General features: G+C 56.3%; 1 protein-coding gene across 15 annotated transcripts in view; it reads left to right on the top strand.

The window, feature by feature from the left end:
- TCF3 (transcription factor 3) overlaps window positions 1-15,590 on the top strand; it is an 81,907-nt gene that overhangs the window by 37,527 nt on the left and 28,790 nt on the right. For 11 of the 15 annotated variants that reach the window (XM_074808838.1, XM_074808841.1, XM_074808843.1 and 8 more), the window contains exons 4-6: window positions 3,834-3,907; window positions 4,981-5,077; window positions 13,502-13,569. In XM_074808838.1, coding sequence (XP_074664939.1) covers window positions 3,834-3,907; window positions 4,981-5,077; window positions 13,502-13,569 — 239 coding nt within the window. The remainder of the gene's footprint in view (window positions 1-3,833; window positions 3,908-4,980; window positions 5,078-13,501; window positions 13,570-15,590) is intronic. The other 4 variants (XM_074808840.1, XM_074808852.1, XM_074808853.1 and 1 more) reach the window with 1 other exon arrangement.

The raw sequence follows: 15,590 nt of genomic DNA on the forward strand, positions 1-15,590 counted from the left end.
CCGTGTCACGTGAGTTTTGACACGATCTTGGTTGGCGATTTGGATTTATGATTTTTTTGCCCGGGACTGTGCGTGCTTTAGCGCAGGAAATCAGTGCACGGGGGTGAGGCAGAGTTGGGGGGCGAGGGGGATACCTGTGGGGTGTTGTCTCACCCGGGGAGCCCAGCAGTGCGTGAGCAACATCCGTAGTCAGGAAACACCTCGCCGGGTGCCCCAGGGAGCTTCTGCCCATGCCCCGGGCTCCTGGCTTCGCCTCCCGAGCTGCTGGGACAGAAGGGTCTGGGTGGGATGTTTGAGTGCCCTTGGGCGAGCACTCAGGGAGAGCCCCGGGGATGCTCCTTGCCCCAGGCTTCCCCATCTTCTGCTCATTCCCCTTCCTCTTCCTCCATTTGGGTCAAGCCCGGCTGCTCGATGCCCACGGGAAGGCCGGGCACCGCCGGTGAGCACCACGGGCTGGGGAGAGCGTGACTGCGTTGGGTGGTGGCGCCGTCTTTGGGGACTTTATGGTGTGAGTGGAGCAAAACCCTGCTGATGGGGCCTTTTCCAGAAGCACCTGCTTTTGGCCAAACTTCGGGTTTTTGCAGGGTTGTCAGAGGGCATTTACTGCCAAATTTTAGATCCTTACTTGGATACGAAGGGAGGGAAGAGCAGGTTGGCATTGAATGTAGGACAGATGCCAGAAGTTGAAAGCGGACAGTCTGTTTTTTTTCTGGCTTTGTCCCAGAAATCCCGGAATTCTTAAAACACCTGCGGGCTGAAAATGGGAGATTTTTGCCAGCACCTTTCACGCTGGTGACTGCAGCTCGGGGGAAGGCGTGAGACCTCTTTTTCCAGCTTTGGCCAGCGGGGCTGGCCCGCAGCGGTGCGCTGGCACGGGCACGTTTGGAGGCGGCTGAGCCTTTGGGGCCGCTTCCAGAGCCGTGGGCCGCTTTCTGTGCCGCTCGGGTGGAAGAGCGATAACCTCTCTTCACCTTGGCAGCCACGCGACCACGTGAACGTCAGCACCTGGAGAGGAAAAAAAGGCCTTTTGGGTTTCCCCGAGGGTTGGTTTGCTGTCGCAGGATCTGGCCACGGCTGCGCCTGCAGCCCCGTTGCGTGTTGCAGAGCTGACGGGAGGAGGTCGGGGTTTCCAGCCCCCAGCCCCGCATCTCCCCAAGAGCAGCGAGGGGCAGGGGGGCTGCGCGGGGCCCACACAGGCGCTGGGAGAGAGGCTCGTCCTCCACAACCTGCCACGGTGCGTGCGTCTCATCGGAGCACCCGGTGCGGTTTTGACCCCTCTTTGGGGTGCGCTGGTGGCCCCGCAGCGTGCAAGTAGCTTGTGCAGAGGGTGTCTCCATGTCTAGGGGACACTTGAGCCTCTTGGCCTCAGCTTTTGTCACCCATACCACCTGCTGTCTCCTCTTCCCTCCTTCACTGGGGAGGCCTGGCAGTAATTTTTTCTTTTTTTCAGGAATTTTGTCAAATAATTCATTCTGGGCTTCCAGGCACCCAAACTCCCTCCAGAGCCCCCCCACGGCCTGCCCCACTGAGCATCCTCTCCCGGTGCATCCTGGCCTTGGGTGGGTTAGAGACGGGACTGGGGGTGGTTCTGCGGGAGGGCAGGGTGATCCAGCACCCACAAACGCCCATCCTGTGCGGTGCAGGGGTGGGTGTGGGGATTGGGACACCCGTGCCTCAGCTTCCCCTCTGGTTCTGGGGCTCCCGAGGCGCCTCGTGGGGACGCTGGGCGCAGCCAAAGCCTGGTCGGTGCTGCGGTCCTCGTCCTTCCAGCGCAAAGGGGTGAGTTTGCCAAGGATGCCTGAGACTGCAGTTCCTGCTCATGTCTTCGCCCTGACCGTTGGGGAGCTTTAAAAATACCCATGAAAGCAAAATGAATAGAAGGAGCATTTCTGCCTCCTGATCTCCGTTGGTGTTTGCAGGGTATGCAGATGAATTGCTTTAGAAAAACACATTAGCAAAGCAAAAGTTTATTCTAGGAAGTAGGAGGTGGGAGAATTGGCAGTAATTCTCCCTAGTATCCAAGGTATTATTAGAGGCTTATCCCTGCTCTGCACAGTAATCACATTGGAAATTTTTGATTAGAAAACAAAATCTAAATGAGAGTTATGAATATTCATTAGGTGTAGAGATTAATATGCATAATTATGCAAATTAGACAGCAATTAAACACCAATTCTCTGGGGAAATGATTAACACAAAGGCACAGAAATAGAAGGATGTAATTTGAAAGAAGTTTCTGGTTAAATGAACAGTAAGGGGAGCGGAGGAGACAAATACACAGCGTGTTTGCCATAATAATCAGCTTTGCTAAAATGAAATTGGAGTGCGCCCTGCAACCCTGCCCCCCTTCGTGTCCTTGCTCCTGCATGCACCCCCCGTCCCTGCCACTGTCCTGCGCCTCCGCTGTCACCGCTGCTGCGAGCTGGTCTCTGCTCCTAAAAGAAAATCTGCCGTAAGGCCCTGCCGGCACCTCGGCTGTTGGCACTTCGCTGTTGTTGGAAGAGCTGGTGTGGAGGGGGACCCCAGAGAGCCCCTGGGGCCCTGGCGCTGGGGTGGCACAGGGAGATGCTGGGAGCCACTGCAAGAGGTTCCTTGTGCCGCCCTGTGACAAGCGTGGCCACAGCGGGGTTGGGTTTCCGTGGGTCAAGGCAGAGAGGTGGCTCTGGCCGATGCCATCCACGCTGCTCAGCCTCCTGCAGATCCGGGATTTCTCCCTGTCCGTCCCGGCTGAGGTTGTAGTGTCTGTGTAGCGCTTCCAAAGCGTGGCCGCGGGGCAGAACGGTGCCTCTGCCCTGCCTGGCCCCCTCTTGAACCCCAGGGAGATGCTGACTGCTGCTCACCGACTCCCGGTCACCCACCGGAGCGGCGGAGATGGGCCAGCACCGTTGGAAATCCTGCTGCCGAGTCGAGTCAGGGCTCATCTTCCGGGAAAGGTTTCTTTCCTGCAGTCGTGGTACCAGCTTGAACTGCGAGAGCTTTGCTGATGCGACTCCCTGGGGTTTTGTTGTCCCGGTGGACGTTCGCCATCTCCCCTGGGTGCCTCATGTGCTGGTAGCCCACGAAGCGCAGCCTGGGTGGACCTGGCAGATGATGAAAGGAGACGATTTCCTACCGCAGTGTGTGTGCAGGCACACTGCAAAACCCTGCTGTTTGGTCCCTTGCCATTTTGGGTTGGATCCCCTTTGCCAAGGATACGCTTGGGATGGCTCAAACAGAGATTGACGGGAGCGTGCTCTGATCAGCCGTGTTGGCAGCGCACCTTCCTCTGCAGGAGCAGGAGGGGGCTTCAGTAACAAATGCCCTTGAACAAGTCTGAGTAAGCCACGGGTAATGTTGGACCCCAGCAGTTCCCATCCGAGGCTCTTTCAGTTCTGGGGGCTCTTTTAATCTGCTCGGGTGTAATGAGGAACAGAGTTTGGGCTGTGACCCAGCAGCACCATGGACAAAATATTGGGTCCCACTGGAGTGTTGGGATGGATGTGATGAGTTTTCAGTTCATACTCCTCTTCGCCATCAGTCTCCAGGGAGAAGAGGTTCTTGGGAGCTCTGTGGAATAAAGCAAGTTAAAATACTTGTTTCTCCTCTTCCCACTGTCCTGTGTTTTGAAGCATTTCCAGGCTGTGGTGGGATTTGCTTTGAAGTTTGTGGAATAAACTCCCAGCTGGAGTAGGAAGGTGAGAAGAGAGAGGGGAAGATCGGTCACGCCAAGTGGAAGTGGTTTATTAATGAAAATATTGTTTTGTTTGTAGAAGGAAGAGTTAATTTTGTGAGAACACCTTTGAGGCTTTGCTGATAAAGCAAGAGTAACCTTTGTTCTTCCTGTTTTTTGGTAGGTTTGGATGAAAGACCAGGATCAGGTTCCTGGGGAACGGGAGATCAAAACAGCTCCACATTTGACCAAGGAAGGGTAAGGACAAAGCATAAACACCGAGCTCCAACCAAAACAAACGGGGGCTTTACCCTGGCTTCTCACTGCGTGTGTTTGTGCTCAGGTTGGGTCTAACCCTGGAACAGCTTTTCTTGCCCCATTTAGGACACTGGTTCTGTTAACCCTGCGGGGGTGACAGCGGGGAGAGGGACCCCAGGCTTTGCTGCCTTGATGTCCCCCTGGAGAGGGCTTCTCCTCCAAAAACCTCCCCCAGACCCACACCCTGTGTGGGCTCCCCACGGCTGCTGGGGCCTCTCCCATCCCCGTGCTTGGCTTTGGCATGGGAAGAGGGGGGCTCCTGGCCACAGGGTGGGAGAGGCCCCTAAATGGGGTCACGGCCGAGCGGGTTGAGGGGTCTCACCTGATGGGCTGCGCCTTCGGCAACGCTTGCTGGGCACCCACCACGCGCGGCTCTGGGAGCCCAAGGGGCCAACAGGGGTTTGCTTTGGGGACCCTTGGCGGGGATGGAAAGCAGGGGAAGGGTTTCACAGGGAAGGAGTCGAGGCTGCGACAGTGCATAACTGGGGCCTGAGGAGGGGAAGAGAGAAAAGACATTAACTTAATTGAAGTGGTGTGATTTTGACAGATGCTCGTGTTTTAATGGGTTTGTGTGATTCGTTTTTGCAATGGCACCTTTCCCTTCCCTCAGGTCAGTGGCGGAGCAGGCGCTGTGGTGTCATTTCTCATTTTTATAGGCCTTCTCCTCGCCCCTTCTCCCCCCTGGCTCGGGAAGGGGGCTGCCTGGCTCTTACCTGGCAGGTGCCAAGCCGCCGGGCAAAGGCAGAAACTGCCTGTGAGCTGCCAGCGTGGGGCAAACCCCCCGTATGCCCCTGCTTTGGTGCCATATCCCCTCCCCACGCCACAGCCTCGTGGCTGCACTGCCCCGCTCTCCCTTGCTGCAAGGATAAGGTCATTTCTGTGCCCTTTTTACGAGGAGCCTTTGACTTTGACCCTTCCTGCTACGGGAGAGGCTGAGCTCCGGCAACCTGGTGTTTTGGCATTTGGCTTGGCATCCCCACGCACCCAACGGTAACTCTCCCGTGTGTCTTCAGCAGAGCTATGGCGAAGGCCCCCACTACGGCGAGCACAGGGACCTGCCGTCTCACAACAGCATATCTTCGTCACCATTCCTGGGAGCTGGACTAGTGGGTAAGTGCCCTTCAGCTACCTGGCGGGTGCGTGGTCAAAGCAGGGGAGATCTAACGCAGAATGGCAGGTGGTGGTGGGAGCGTTTGCACTGGCTGGTGTTGTTGTTCCCCGTGTTGGACCTGCTCCAAAAGGTGTTCTCAAAGCTGTGGTTAAAGGAGCTGCTGTCCAGAGGGTCTCATCAGTGGCTGACGTGCATGACAGCCGTCGTATTTTATGTGCGTGATTATTTTTCCCTGCTTTACAGTAGCACCCAGAGGCAACAGCGGAGATTGATGCCCGCCCTGCTGGCACAGGATGGGCTGAGTTTGCTCTTGGGAGCTGGTAATCAAGGGTGGAAAAGCACCAGGAGAGAGGGGGAGAAGAGGCACAGCTCATCGTTAAGGTTTTGCAACAGGCTCGTGGCTGCTTTGCTTCCCAGCCTGGCAGCCGCAGGGCGGTGCAACCCCTACGGGGAGCCGGAGGTGCTCCCCTCGCTGCAGTGGGGTTTGGAGGGCCTCTTCTTGTGTCCTCCGAGGCTCCGGCAGCCCCTGTCTGGCTCCTCCATCCCCACTGCAACGGGGCAGCGTGTGGAGCTCGTGGGGAGCAGCGAGTGCTGCGCGGCCCCGGCCCCACCGGCTGTGCCGGAGATGGTGATCCTGCATGAGTGGATGTGTGCGACAGTTTACCCAGTTACCTCCCCCAGCTCGGGGGTGGGAGGAGAGATTAAGAGCAGAAAATACCCATCCTGAAGGGCTTAGAGATCTCTAATGACATTAGGTCAGGAATTGGGGTTAGTCCTCCCCACCTTTGCCCACGCAGTGGTGGTTAAAACCCTCCAGCGAGTGTGGAAGGAGCAGTGTCGTGGCTGCTAGCGGCGTTTGCTTGTGGTTTGGAGGGTGGGGTTGGAAGAGAGAATTGGGTTTGAAACAGAAAATCCCCACCACGATAGGAGGTTCCTCCTGCGGAGCTGGTCGGAAAGGGGAAGAAAGGAGGGGGGTCATGCTGGGAAGCAAGCAGCCATGTGTTTGCTCCTCCTGGCTTGGGTCTGAGGCGAGGGGCTCGCTCTCAGCTCTGCTCCCTCCTTCTGCTCCTCTTGCTGCCAGGGGACACACATGATGTTTAATTTGCCCCTTGGGGGTCCCACACAGACGTTGAAGAGCGTTTCTGAGCAGCTCCCCCCTGTCCCTCTGTAAGGGCGGTTATTCCTTCTCATTCTCTGCCCCAGGAGGATGTAAGCAAAGCAGAAGAGATGTTTCTTCATAAGACAGGGGAGCCTTGATGCAGTTCAGCAGGGTTTCTTGGGGGTGTGCGTGGGGGGGACCCATCCCAACCTGTCCCACGCCTGGGGCCAAGGCAGCCTTGAGAGTTTCCAGCCGAGAAGGAGCTGCCTGGGGAGGAACACGGAGGTTTCCCCTTTGATGTGTGCAGGGAAGACGTGTTTGGCTTCATCTCAAAGACAGGGCTCCCAGTCTTTGGCAAGCGCCGTGGCACTCCCCGGCAAGGCTGCGAGCCCAACCGGTCCCCAGCACGTGGAGCCGCAGCCTCTGCTGCCCCGGCGGGTGATTTCCACTGGCTGTCTCCACAGCGCGGGGCAAGCTGTGGCCTCGTGGCCGGCAGGACGGTGGCCACGCACCGTGCCCGAGGCTCGAGTGCCTGCCAGGGCTGATCTCCCTGTGCTGGCGCAAGGTCTCGGCCGCTGGCCTGGGCAGTCGGATGCAGCACCAGGAGCTCCCCCACCGAAACAGGAGCTGGGGAGGCCAGGAGAGAGCAGCCGGCGGGGGCAGGGGACTCCTCACATTTCAAAGTCACTTTTATTCCTAAAATTGAATGTGGTTGAAGTAGAAGACATCAATTCCTGGAGCAGGTTCCAAAATACATAAATAAGTTTTGCTTTACCTCTGTGCTTGTGTGCAGAGAAGGATGGACCGGAGAAAGACTACAGGTGGGAATTTCTTTCCCTCTTTTACCAAGCTGCTTCTGAAAACTTTTCAAGTGGCAGAATGATAAGTGGAAGGGGAGAGAAAGGAGACCAGAAAAAAAAATAATACTGCTTTTGCCAATGATAGTGTAAAAGCAGTGGCAAAGTGGGAGGGAAAGGTGAGTTTCCGAGGTGTCAGCTGCCAGTCCCTGGTTTCCAGCAAGGTCCCCCCCAGGGCAGCAGGCTGGGCAAGCTCGTGCTAATAAAGGCAATTGAGTGGAACTGGGGAATTTTAAAATGTGAGGAGATGGAAGGAGCAGATAAGGCTGGACATGTCCAGTGGTACTGGGTGGACAAAAGGTGCGTGAGGCCACCATCTAAGCCCGTCTCCAAAATCAGAATTTGTATCTGTTTCCCACTTGACCTCTATTTCTTCAAGGAGGATTGGAAACTGCTGGGAGAAACACTTCAGGATGAACATGATCTGTGTTGGAAATTATGGGCTTGGCCAGCTAGGGAGGAAGGCTGAGCTGGAAGGGCCCCACAAAGAAAACGTGCATGCTGGCTTCCCCCATTGGCGCAGGCTGTGAGTGCTGGTCGCTGCCTCGGTTGGGGTGGTGCCGGCCTCCTCCGGGAGCTCGTGTCCTCCGGCTTCTGTGTTTGTGGAGTCAGGGCAGTGTCCCAGAGCGGGCTGCAGCCAGCCATCCTCTAACGGCGTGCGTTAGGGACAACGAGCAGCCTTCCCACAGCAAAGGGACGCTGCTGGCCAGGCAGCACTTGTTGGAGAAATGGAGCCAAACTGTGATTTTTTTGGCTCTGTTTTCCACATGCATCCAGCAAATGGAAGGGAAGCTCCACTCTCGCCAGCCTTGGTGGGCTGGGGAACTCCTGCCAGCCTGAGCTTTGAAGCAGTGGTCGAATCCTTTCGAGGGTGGAGACTTCACCAGCCCCTGAAGGCTGACAGCGTTTTGGGGCTGGGGCATGCAGGAGGAGGAGCAGGGGTGCAGCTGGGTGCTCCCCTTCCGCCTGAGCCGTTTCACCACTCATAAACTGATCTGACATGAGCCGGGGTGTGAGGAGAGAGATTTGAGAACTGCGGGGTGTGGTGGCCGTTTGGATAAAGGAGCAGTGGAACGTGCAAGGTTGTTCGTCCAAATTTCTTCCCGCCGTGTCCCTGCGCTGGGCTTTGCAGGGCTGGCCAGGGGAGCTCTGGCTGCAGGTGGGTCTGGCTTGCGAGCAGCGGTGGTTGGAGCAGAGCGTTGCTTTCAGGTGTCTTTGCTAGGGCGGGTGGAAAATCAAGAGCAGCGCCAGGGTGGCAAACTCCATGAGAAGGGCAGGACTGGAGGGATTTGCCCAGGAGAGAAGGAAAGTGGCTCTGAGTTCAGGGGAAGCAGGGTGCTGCCAGCACATCCCCGAAACCCCCACGAGGCTGCATCCCTGCCTCTCGTTCCTGCCTGTCTGTCCAGGCAGGTCCCGTGTGCCATCACCCCAGCCCGTGCCCTTGTCCCCGGCCCAGGGTCCCTTCCCGAGCGCGGTGGCAGAAGCTGGGGCAGCACAAAGCCCTGGGGCAAAGTGGTGGACAGATTTAATCCCAGAAGGACATGGTGCCTATCGTTTCCTGCAAGCAGGCAGCACTCCTGGCAGCGGGAGGCAGCTGGAAGGACGGTTGCCTGTCTGCCCACCCACGGGTAGCCCCAGTCCAGCCCACTCTCGGGATGATGATCTCACAGGGTGCACACCTAGTCCAAAATGGGTTTGAATTCCCATAGCATGCTTTGGAACAAATAGTACTGATTTCTGTACAGCTGGGACACCCAGATACGGTATCTGGGGTTTATGGGTGTTCTTTAGATGAATGTACAGCACCTGGCAAGATGGGAGCTTGGCTTTGGGAGGCACCTTGAGCTCAGAGCGCGAGAGAGGCTGCACTGACGGCAGGACCTGCGGGTGCTGCTCCCAGAACTGGCCTTCCCCTGCCCTCAGGGCTCCCCGAGAGCTGCGGGTGATGCTGCTCCTGCACTTTTTGAAGGGAACAGTGCGAGGGCAGTCTTCGGTTGGATGCTTTCCAAAGTGCAGGTTCCCTCTGTGCCACAGCTTCAGCTCCACAAGATGATGGGGAAAACCAGAGCTGTCTGCAAGACTAACTGGGCAGGGAGCTCTGGCCTGTGTTGCACTGGACAGGATAACCTAAGTTAAAAAAAAAAAAAAAAAGAAGAAAGTAAGTACCTGTATGGAAATACTGTCAGTGCTCTGAATAAAAATCACCCCAGGCTGCCAGGCAGGGGTCACTGAACCCGACGAGCAGGGTGCAGTAGCAATGCCTGCGAGCTCCATCACTCCCTCCTCTGAGTTTTCAACCTTTGAGCCCTTGGTGCCGCTCCCCGGAGGGCGGGTGACGTCCTGGGGAGGTCTGAGCATCCCAGCCTCGGTGGGGAGAGGTGACGGGGACCATCCCTGGCTGCCCGGGGTGGTGCCAGGACACAGCGCAGTGACGAACCGGCGGGTCTCAGAGGATGAGGAAGGCTTTTCTGTTTGTTTTAAATCACCAATCTTCAAAATCTGCCACTCTTTTACCATTCATCTTCAGCGGGGGCAGGCGGGGGGGGATTGCTTAAACAGCGGGGAAACTGATAAGCCATAACAGATTTCTTTCTAGTAATTATTTCTAGTAATTAGCTTCTTTTCAGAGGAGTGTTTCTAATCTTGTGTGTATTGTGAGCTGTTGTGGATTTGGGTCTTCCTGGACAATGGTTTTAATCTGCCCACAGACAGGGTTTGTCACTGCTCCTGGTTTTTTAACTTTTTTTTTCCTCCCCCCTTCTAATCCCCGGTTGTGTTTTTCCTCCCCTTTTCCCCAGGCCGTAACTCTAATGGAATTACCAGTGCAGGGCTGGGGGGAGGTGCACGGTGGGTGGCTGCGCCACGGCCGGGGTGGTGGGTGCCAGGGGCTGCACCGGGGCTCCCATTCGGGGCGCGGGGATGGGGTGATGCGGGGGCACTGGTGTGAACTCGCCGCGGGCTGGCAGGAGCGTGGGGCGCTGCGCCTCGGCAAAGCACCTGCCTTCCTCCCGGCAGGCGCTGGCAAAACCCGTAGGCAGCGTTGAATCGCCTTTTCTTGGCTTATTTGTACACATCTGTGAGTGGGGCTTGTCTTGGGGAGAGAAAAGGCAAAACCACAAGTTTACTTAAAAGCGTGGTTTGCTCTGGTGGGGGTGAGATGGTGCCGTGGTCCCGGGTGCCGAGGCCAAACCCTGCCACAGAGTTTTTATTCTGCCACCTTGTCTCCAAGCCCGGCAGCAAATCTGCCTTTGGGAGGAGGGAGCACAAACACTGCGCGGGGGTTTCTCTGCAAAAGCCCTGGGTGAAGGCAGGCCTGGGGGAGGCTTCGTCTGAGCCCGGCACAGCCGGATCCTGCAAGAGAGAACATGCTGGGGAGAGGAGAGAGATTGGGAAATCGCTTGTTAAGCAGGGTTGAAGGGAGTGTGAGCAGATGAGGGGCAAGGAGAGGAGCTGGCGGGGGTGGAAGAGGCAGGAGGGGGGTGCCAGGACTCGCAGCAAAGCAATGCCATCAAGAGCTGGAAATACTAAATGTTCCCAGCCAGCTTCTGGATGCACCTTGCTCAAGGTGCCCTCCACCAGGCTTCACCTTTGCATGCTAAAAATTGCAGAGATAAATCCGGCAGGATTTCCGAGGGAAACCCCTTTCCTATTCAAGGGATTTATCCTCAGTGTCCTCTGGCTTTTTTTAGGTTCCTCCCCCCCCCCCAAGATCCCTTAACACCCATCTGCAGGGTTTCAGTAATGCGGTTGGGAGTGAGATGGCGCTTGGGGAGATGTTTGGTGTTTTCTGCTGAGACCTGCCTCTGTCCTGGTCCTTGCTGTGGTCCGGGGCTTTTGCCACCTTTTCTGGTCGGTGCCCCTGGGCTGCCAAGGGGTGATGGGGGCAAGTCCTGGCGCAGCTGGGTTTGCCACCTGTGCCGGCTGGCACCTCCCTGGCAGCAGAAACAGCCCCTTCTGCTGGCAAGTTCAGCTTTTTCTTGCCCAACTTGTGGACTTTTTTTATTTCAATAGGCTAGACACATGCCGATCCAGAAACGTTTGCTGTTTTTCCTAGACAATTAAATGTAAAATTTCTACTGCTGAGGTTTTTGCTGCTTTTTCACCTTTTTATGATGAAGGAGGGTGCAGGGGCTGGGGCGAGCTGCTCTCCCTTCCCCAGTTTCCCCCCTCCCACGAGATGCCGGCTGATCCAAGCACGCAGCACATCGCAGGTACCGGGCACGCTCGCGGTCCCGCGTGAACTGAGCGGGGCGTGAAGGACCATCCGGCGAAGGCAGCGGGTTTCGGAGCGACACGGCGCAGAGCTGGCACTGGGTTGCAGTCCTCCATCTCCCTGCACGCGTGCTGGGAGCCCCGTGGTTCAGCCTCCGAGGTTATCTGGTGAGGGCAGAGGCGTTTGGCTCGGCGCTTCGCCACTCCAGCCTGCGTGGAAGCAGCGGTGTGTTACCAGACGGAGGCCTGGGTGTTTCTGACCGAGTAAACTTGTGTGGCATTACCCTGGTTTTCCTCTGCTTCAGGAGCAATCGTGATCCACCCGATGCCACAACCTGTTGAGTTATTTGTGTACCGTTGCCAGTGCCGTGGCAAATAGAGCTGCTAAGCTCTTTTAAAAATTAGGTCATTTAGGAGATCCGTCCTCTGACATTTTGACCTTTGTTTACTTAACGTTTAAGCCTCTGAAATGAAACGGCAGTGATGCCCGATGCATCCAGCTGTCGCTGGAGGTGAGGGGCAGCAGGATGCTGGTGTGCTGCGCTGTGTCCCCCGGCACCACCGGGAATGGGGGGGGGGTGTCTCAGATTTGGGGGTTGTAGTGGGGGGAACCCACTCTGCAATTTTGAGTTGAGTTCAAGGCCCCCATGCTAAGGTTGCAAAACTGAGCAGCCTCCTCTTTCCTCCCATCTTTCTGCCCTGTGCTTCAGGGGAGCTGGTTTGGGGAAACTTGTTCCCCCCCCCCCCCCATCTGCTCCCCAAAACCTCTTAACCGTGTGTGGAGCTGCCTGCCAGCCCAAACGTCTCCCCAGTGCATTAACCTGCATCTTAGCGGCTTCGGTGATGGCTTTAGGTTAAGCAGATTGGCAAATTCCTCCCCCTCCCAGTTTTGCTTACTAAGCCAGACTGGAAGCAGGATGTGATCACCCCTGCTTGGGGTTTTGCTGTGGCAGGGCTGGATGGGGATGGGGACGGAGGGGGCTGGCAGAGCCCAACGCCCCCCGGCTGCATCGCGGGCAGAGTCCCCTGCACCAGCGTGGGGCAGCTGCTGGAGCGGGGCCGTCCTGCCCTGCGTTGAAAGCCTTTTTGATCATCTCCCGTTTCCCTCTTCCCTCCCCCTTTTCCCTGGTGGCACTGTTAATAGGCTGTAATTAACAGCATGGAAAAATCCCTCATATATTTTCAGTCCATTTTTTTTTTTATTACGAAAAACTGCCTGTTCCCACTAGCAAAGTGTCTAATTTCGCTTTGGGTAGGGGGGAAGCCCCAAAGCAGACCTTTGTGCTTCTGGCTGCCCCAGGCACAGTGTAGAACCCTTTCTCCCTGGCCTGGGGTCCTTTCCCGGCGCTGCAATGCTGCCCTGGCACCCATGGGTGCTGCTTGCTGGGGGCCGTGGTGCGCTCCGGGACGGTGACCGCGAGGGAAAAGACTGCAGGGACATTTCAGAATGGAAACATTTCACCATGTGTGTTGGGTTCTTTTTTTTTTTTTTCCCCTTGAAAACACTATTTTCAGCAGCGTGTGGGCAGGGTGAGGTTGAACATGTTTGATAAAAGCCGTCGCTGGGTGCTCAAGTTCACTCGGCAGCGCTGGGGCACGTGGGCTCGGCTCGCGCGGGGCTCTGGCTGCGAGGAGCCCCGTGGCCCGGGAGGACCTAACGGAGGGGGCTCGGGGAGGAAGGAAACGCTCTGCTGTTGGACGGCTGCTCTTTAGATCTGGATGGGGTTTTGGAAAGTTGAATCTCCACCAGGAAAGGGGAAGAAGGCGATCTCCGCGCCGTAAGGAGCAGGAGCTCAGCTCCACACGCCGCTGCTCAGCGTGCGCTGAAATTCTATTTCCTGTTGTATGAAAAGTGCCCGCAGAGTCTGGTCACTCATGCCTGGCTTTCGGTTTGCTCTGTCACTGCCTCTGCCAAATTCAGCTGGCTTTTTTTAATATGTCTGGAGAGATTTTTTTGCTCCTGGTTTGACACTGCCAGTTTCCATGGCCACAAGCACTTCCCTGCATGGCTGCAGTTTTGGGGTTTTGCTGTTTATGGACCAGCCAAGCTCTGCTGTCCATGAACTTAAAAGAGCTCCTGTTTTAGCAACAAGCTATTCCGGGAGGCAGTCACCTCTGCAGACGGGTGGAGGAAGCTGCCTTCCGAGAGTGAGCTTCGCACCTCAGCAGGGCGCTCCGGGAGGGCGGGGGCATGGGAGTGCACACAAAACCTCCTCTTTCCTCTTACACAAAACCGTGTCTTTTCTCTGCTGTAGGGAAGAGCAGTGAAAGAGCCTCGTACTCCACATTCGGAAGAGACACAGGGATGCCAGGACTAAACCAGGTAACGATAAAATGCGTTGAGATTTTTTGCTTCATTTACTGGTTAAGTCGCTGGAAGTGAGAGCCTGGGAATGAAAAGCAACCTGGTGGTTTGCGTCTCGCCTCTCTGCACGAGGTCCTGGAGAGCCTCTGCTCTGCTCAGAAATGTCTGTTGAGTGTCAGTGGTTTATACGGGCATGTGTTGCTGGCTCAGAAGAGTTTAGAAAATGGGGTTGTAGCAGCTTCTCGGTTCTTTTCAAAACCTCTTCAGGCTCACTTATTTTGTTATTGTTAATCCTGTTTCTAGCTGGTTTGTATTTAATCAGATATGACCTAGCCCCACTGCCCTCGCAGGGAGTTTCAGTGAGTTGGATCCAAGCAACGCCTTTCCTTGTGACAGGGTGGCCGTGGGCAGAGGAGAGCTCCGGGAGGCACCTTCTCGCTCCCTCTGCCTGCCTCGGGGCTCTCACTTTGCCTCCAAGCACCGCGCTTGGTGCTGCATGTGCTGCCTGCACCCCAGCCAGCATCCCCGTGTCCCCCACTCGCCAGTTAAGGGGAGGCAGAGTCCATGAGATGCTTTCTGTGCTGTTGTAGCAGCATCGCCCTCTCCAACTCCCTGAAAGGAGGGTGCAGAGAGGGGGGATGAGTCTCTTGAGCCAAGGAACCAGCGCCAGGCCAAGAGGGAATGGCCTCAAGCTGCGCCAGGGCAGGGTCAGACTGGCTCTTAGGAAGGATTTCTTTGCAGAAGGGGCTGTTGGGCGTTGGAATGGGCTGCCCAGGGCAGGGGGGGAGTCCCCATACCTGGAGGGGTTGAAGAGTCGGGTTGACCCAGCGCTGAGGGATCTGGTGGAGTTGGGAACGGTCAGGGTGAGGTTCATGGTGGGGCTGGAGGAGCTTCAAGGGCTTTTCCAACCGAGATGATTCTGGGATTCATTTTGGTGGATATCAGGTGTTGTTTTGGTTTTACGGTGGTTCTGCCCATGCAGGACCTGCAGCAGATGCTCATTGCCACAGTCAGGGAGGGACAGGGCATGGGAGAGGCGCCTCTCGCAGCAGCGACCCTGCCCTGTTGGGTCACCCCGTGTGAACCCCAGTGGGAGGTGCCGTGGGGAGAAACTCGCTTCCCGTGGGGAATACCACAGGCGTAAATCAGAGCCCGGGAACGCAGTCGACCAGCCCTGAGATAATCTAGCCTGCTGCCACCAGCATCCAGAAGTAGTTTTTCGGGAAGGAGCAAGCACCTCTGCTTTGATGTGTTGCTGCAACTGCCCCGTCAGTGCCTGAGCGTGGCCTCAGGGAAACAGTCCCACCATTTTATTCAAGGGAGCAGCTTTTGGCCGGACAGCTTTTTATTTTATACATGTGCACACACACATATTACATGTTTTAATTTTACACAAATTTGTCATAATTTCCTCTTCTCTGAACTGAGGATGTTTCCTTTGCTGAAACAGCTGTGCTGGCTGTCTGTGCCAGAGTGGATTTAATTTACCACTGAAGCTGCTAAAATAAAAATGGGACAGATGCCAAGCCTTGCTTTTTTAATGTTATGGTTTTGCTGGGGTTTCATGGAGGAGGGGGAGATATAAGGTAACAGAAACGGGATGGGCAAATGGTGCCGTGGGCCGGGAGAGGCCCTGGCGCGGGCGCGCGGGTCCGGATCGGGTAGCAGAGCGGGAGACGGAGCCCGTTTGATGTGGAGGGGAGACAAAACCCCTCTTGTGCGGGGCGGCGGGAGGCGAGCAGGGCCGTCTGCACGCTTGCTGTGGCCCCCAGAACAGTTGTTGCTTCTGGCTCCAGTTTGGGGGGGAGGGGGGGTTGACCTGTTTTGTTTTGTTTTGTTTTTTTTTTTTTTTGAAAAGCACTGAAAAATTGTCCAGTGGCAGATGCCCTGGATGGGGAGCACCCTCCTCTGGGGCAGAGCTGTGGCTCCCCCATCCTTTAACCCTTAACCACCTCTGGGGGCATCCCCAGGGAGAGGAATAGGGAAGAAAATCCCTTTCTCTGGGAAATTGCCTTAAAATCTCAGAGCCTCTCAAGGTA

Source organism: Strix aluco, chromosome 29, assembly GCF_031877795.1.
Source record: "Strix aluco isolate bStrAlu1 chromosome 29, bStrAlu1.hap1, whole genome shotgun sequence".
Taxonomy (NCBI): Eukaryota; Metazoa; Chordata; class Aves; order Strigiformes; family Strigidae; genus Strix; species Strix aluco.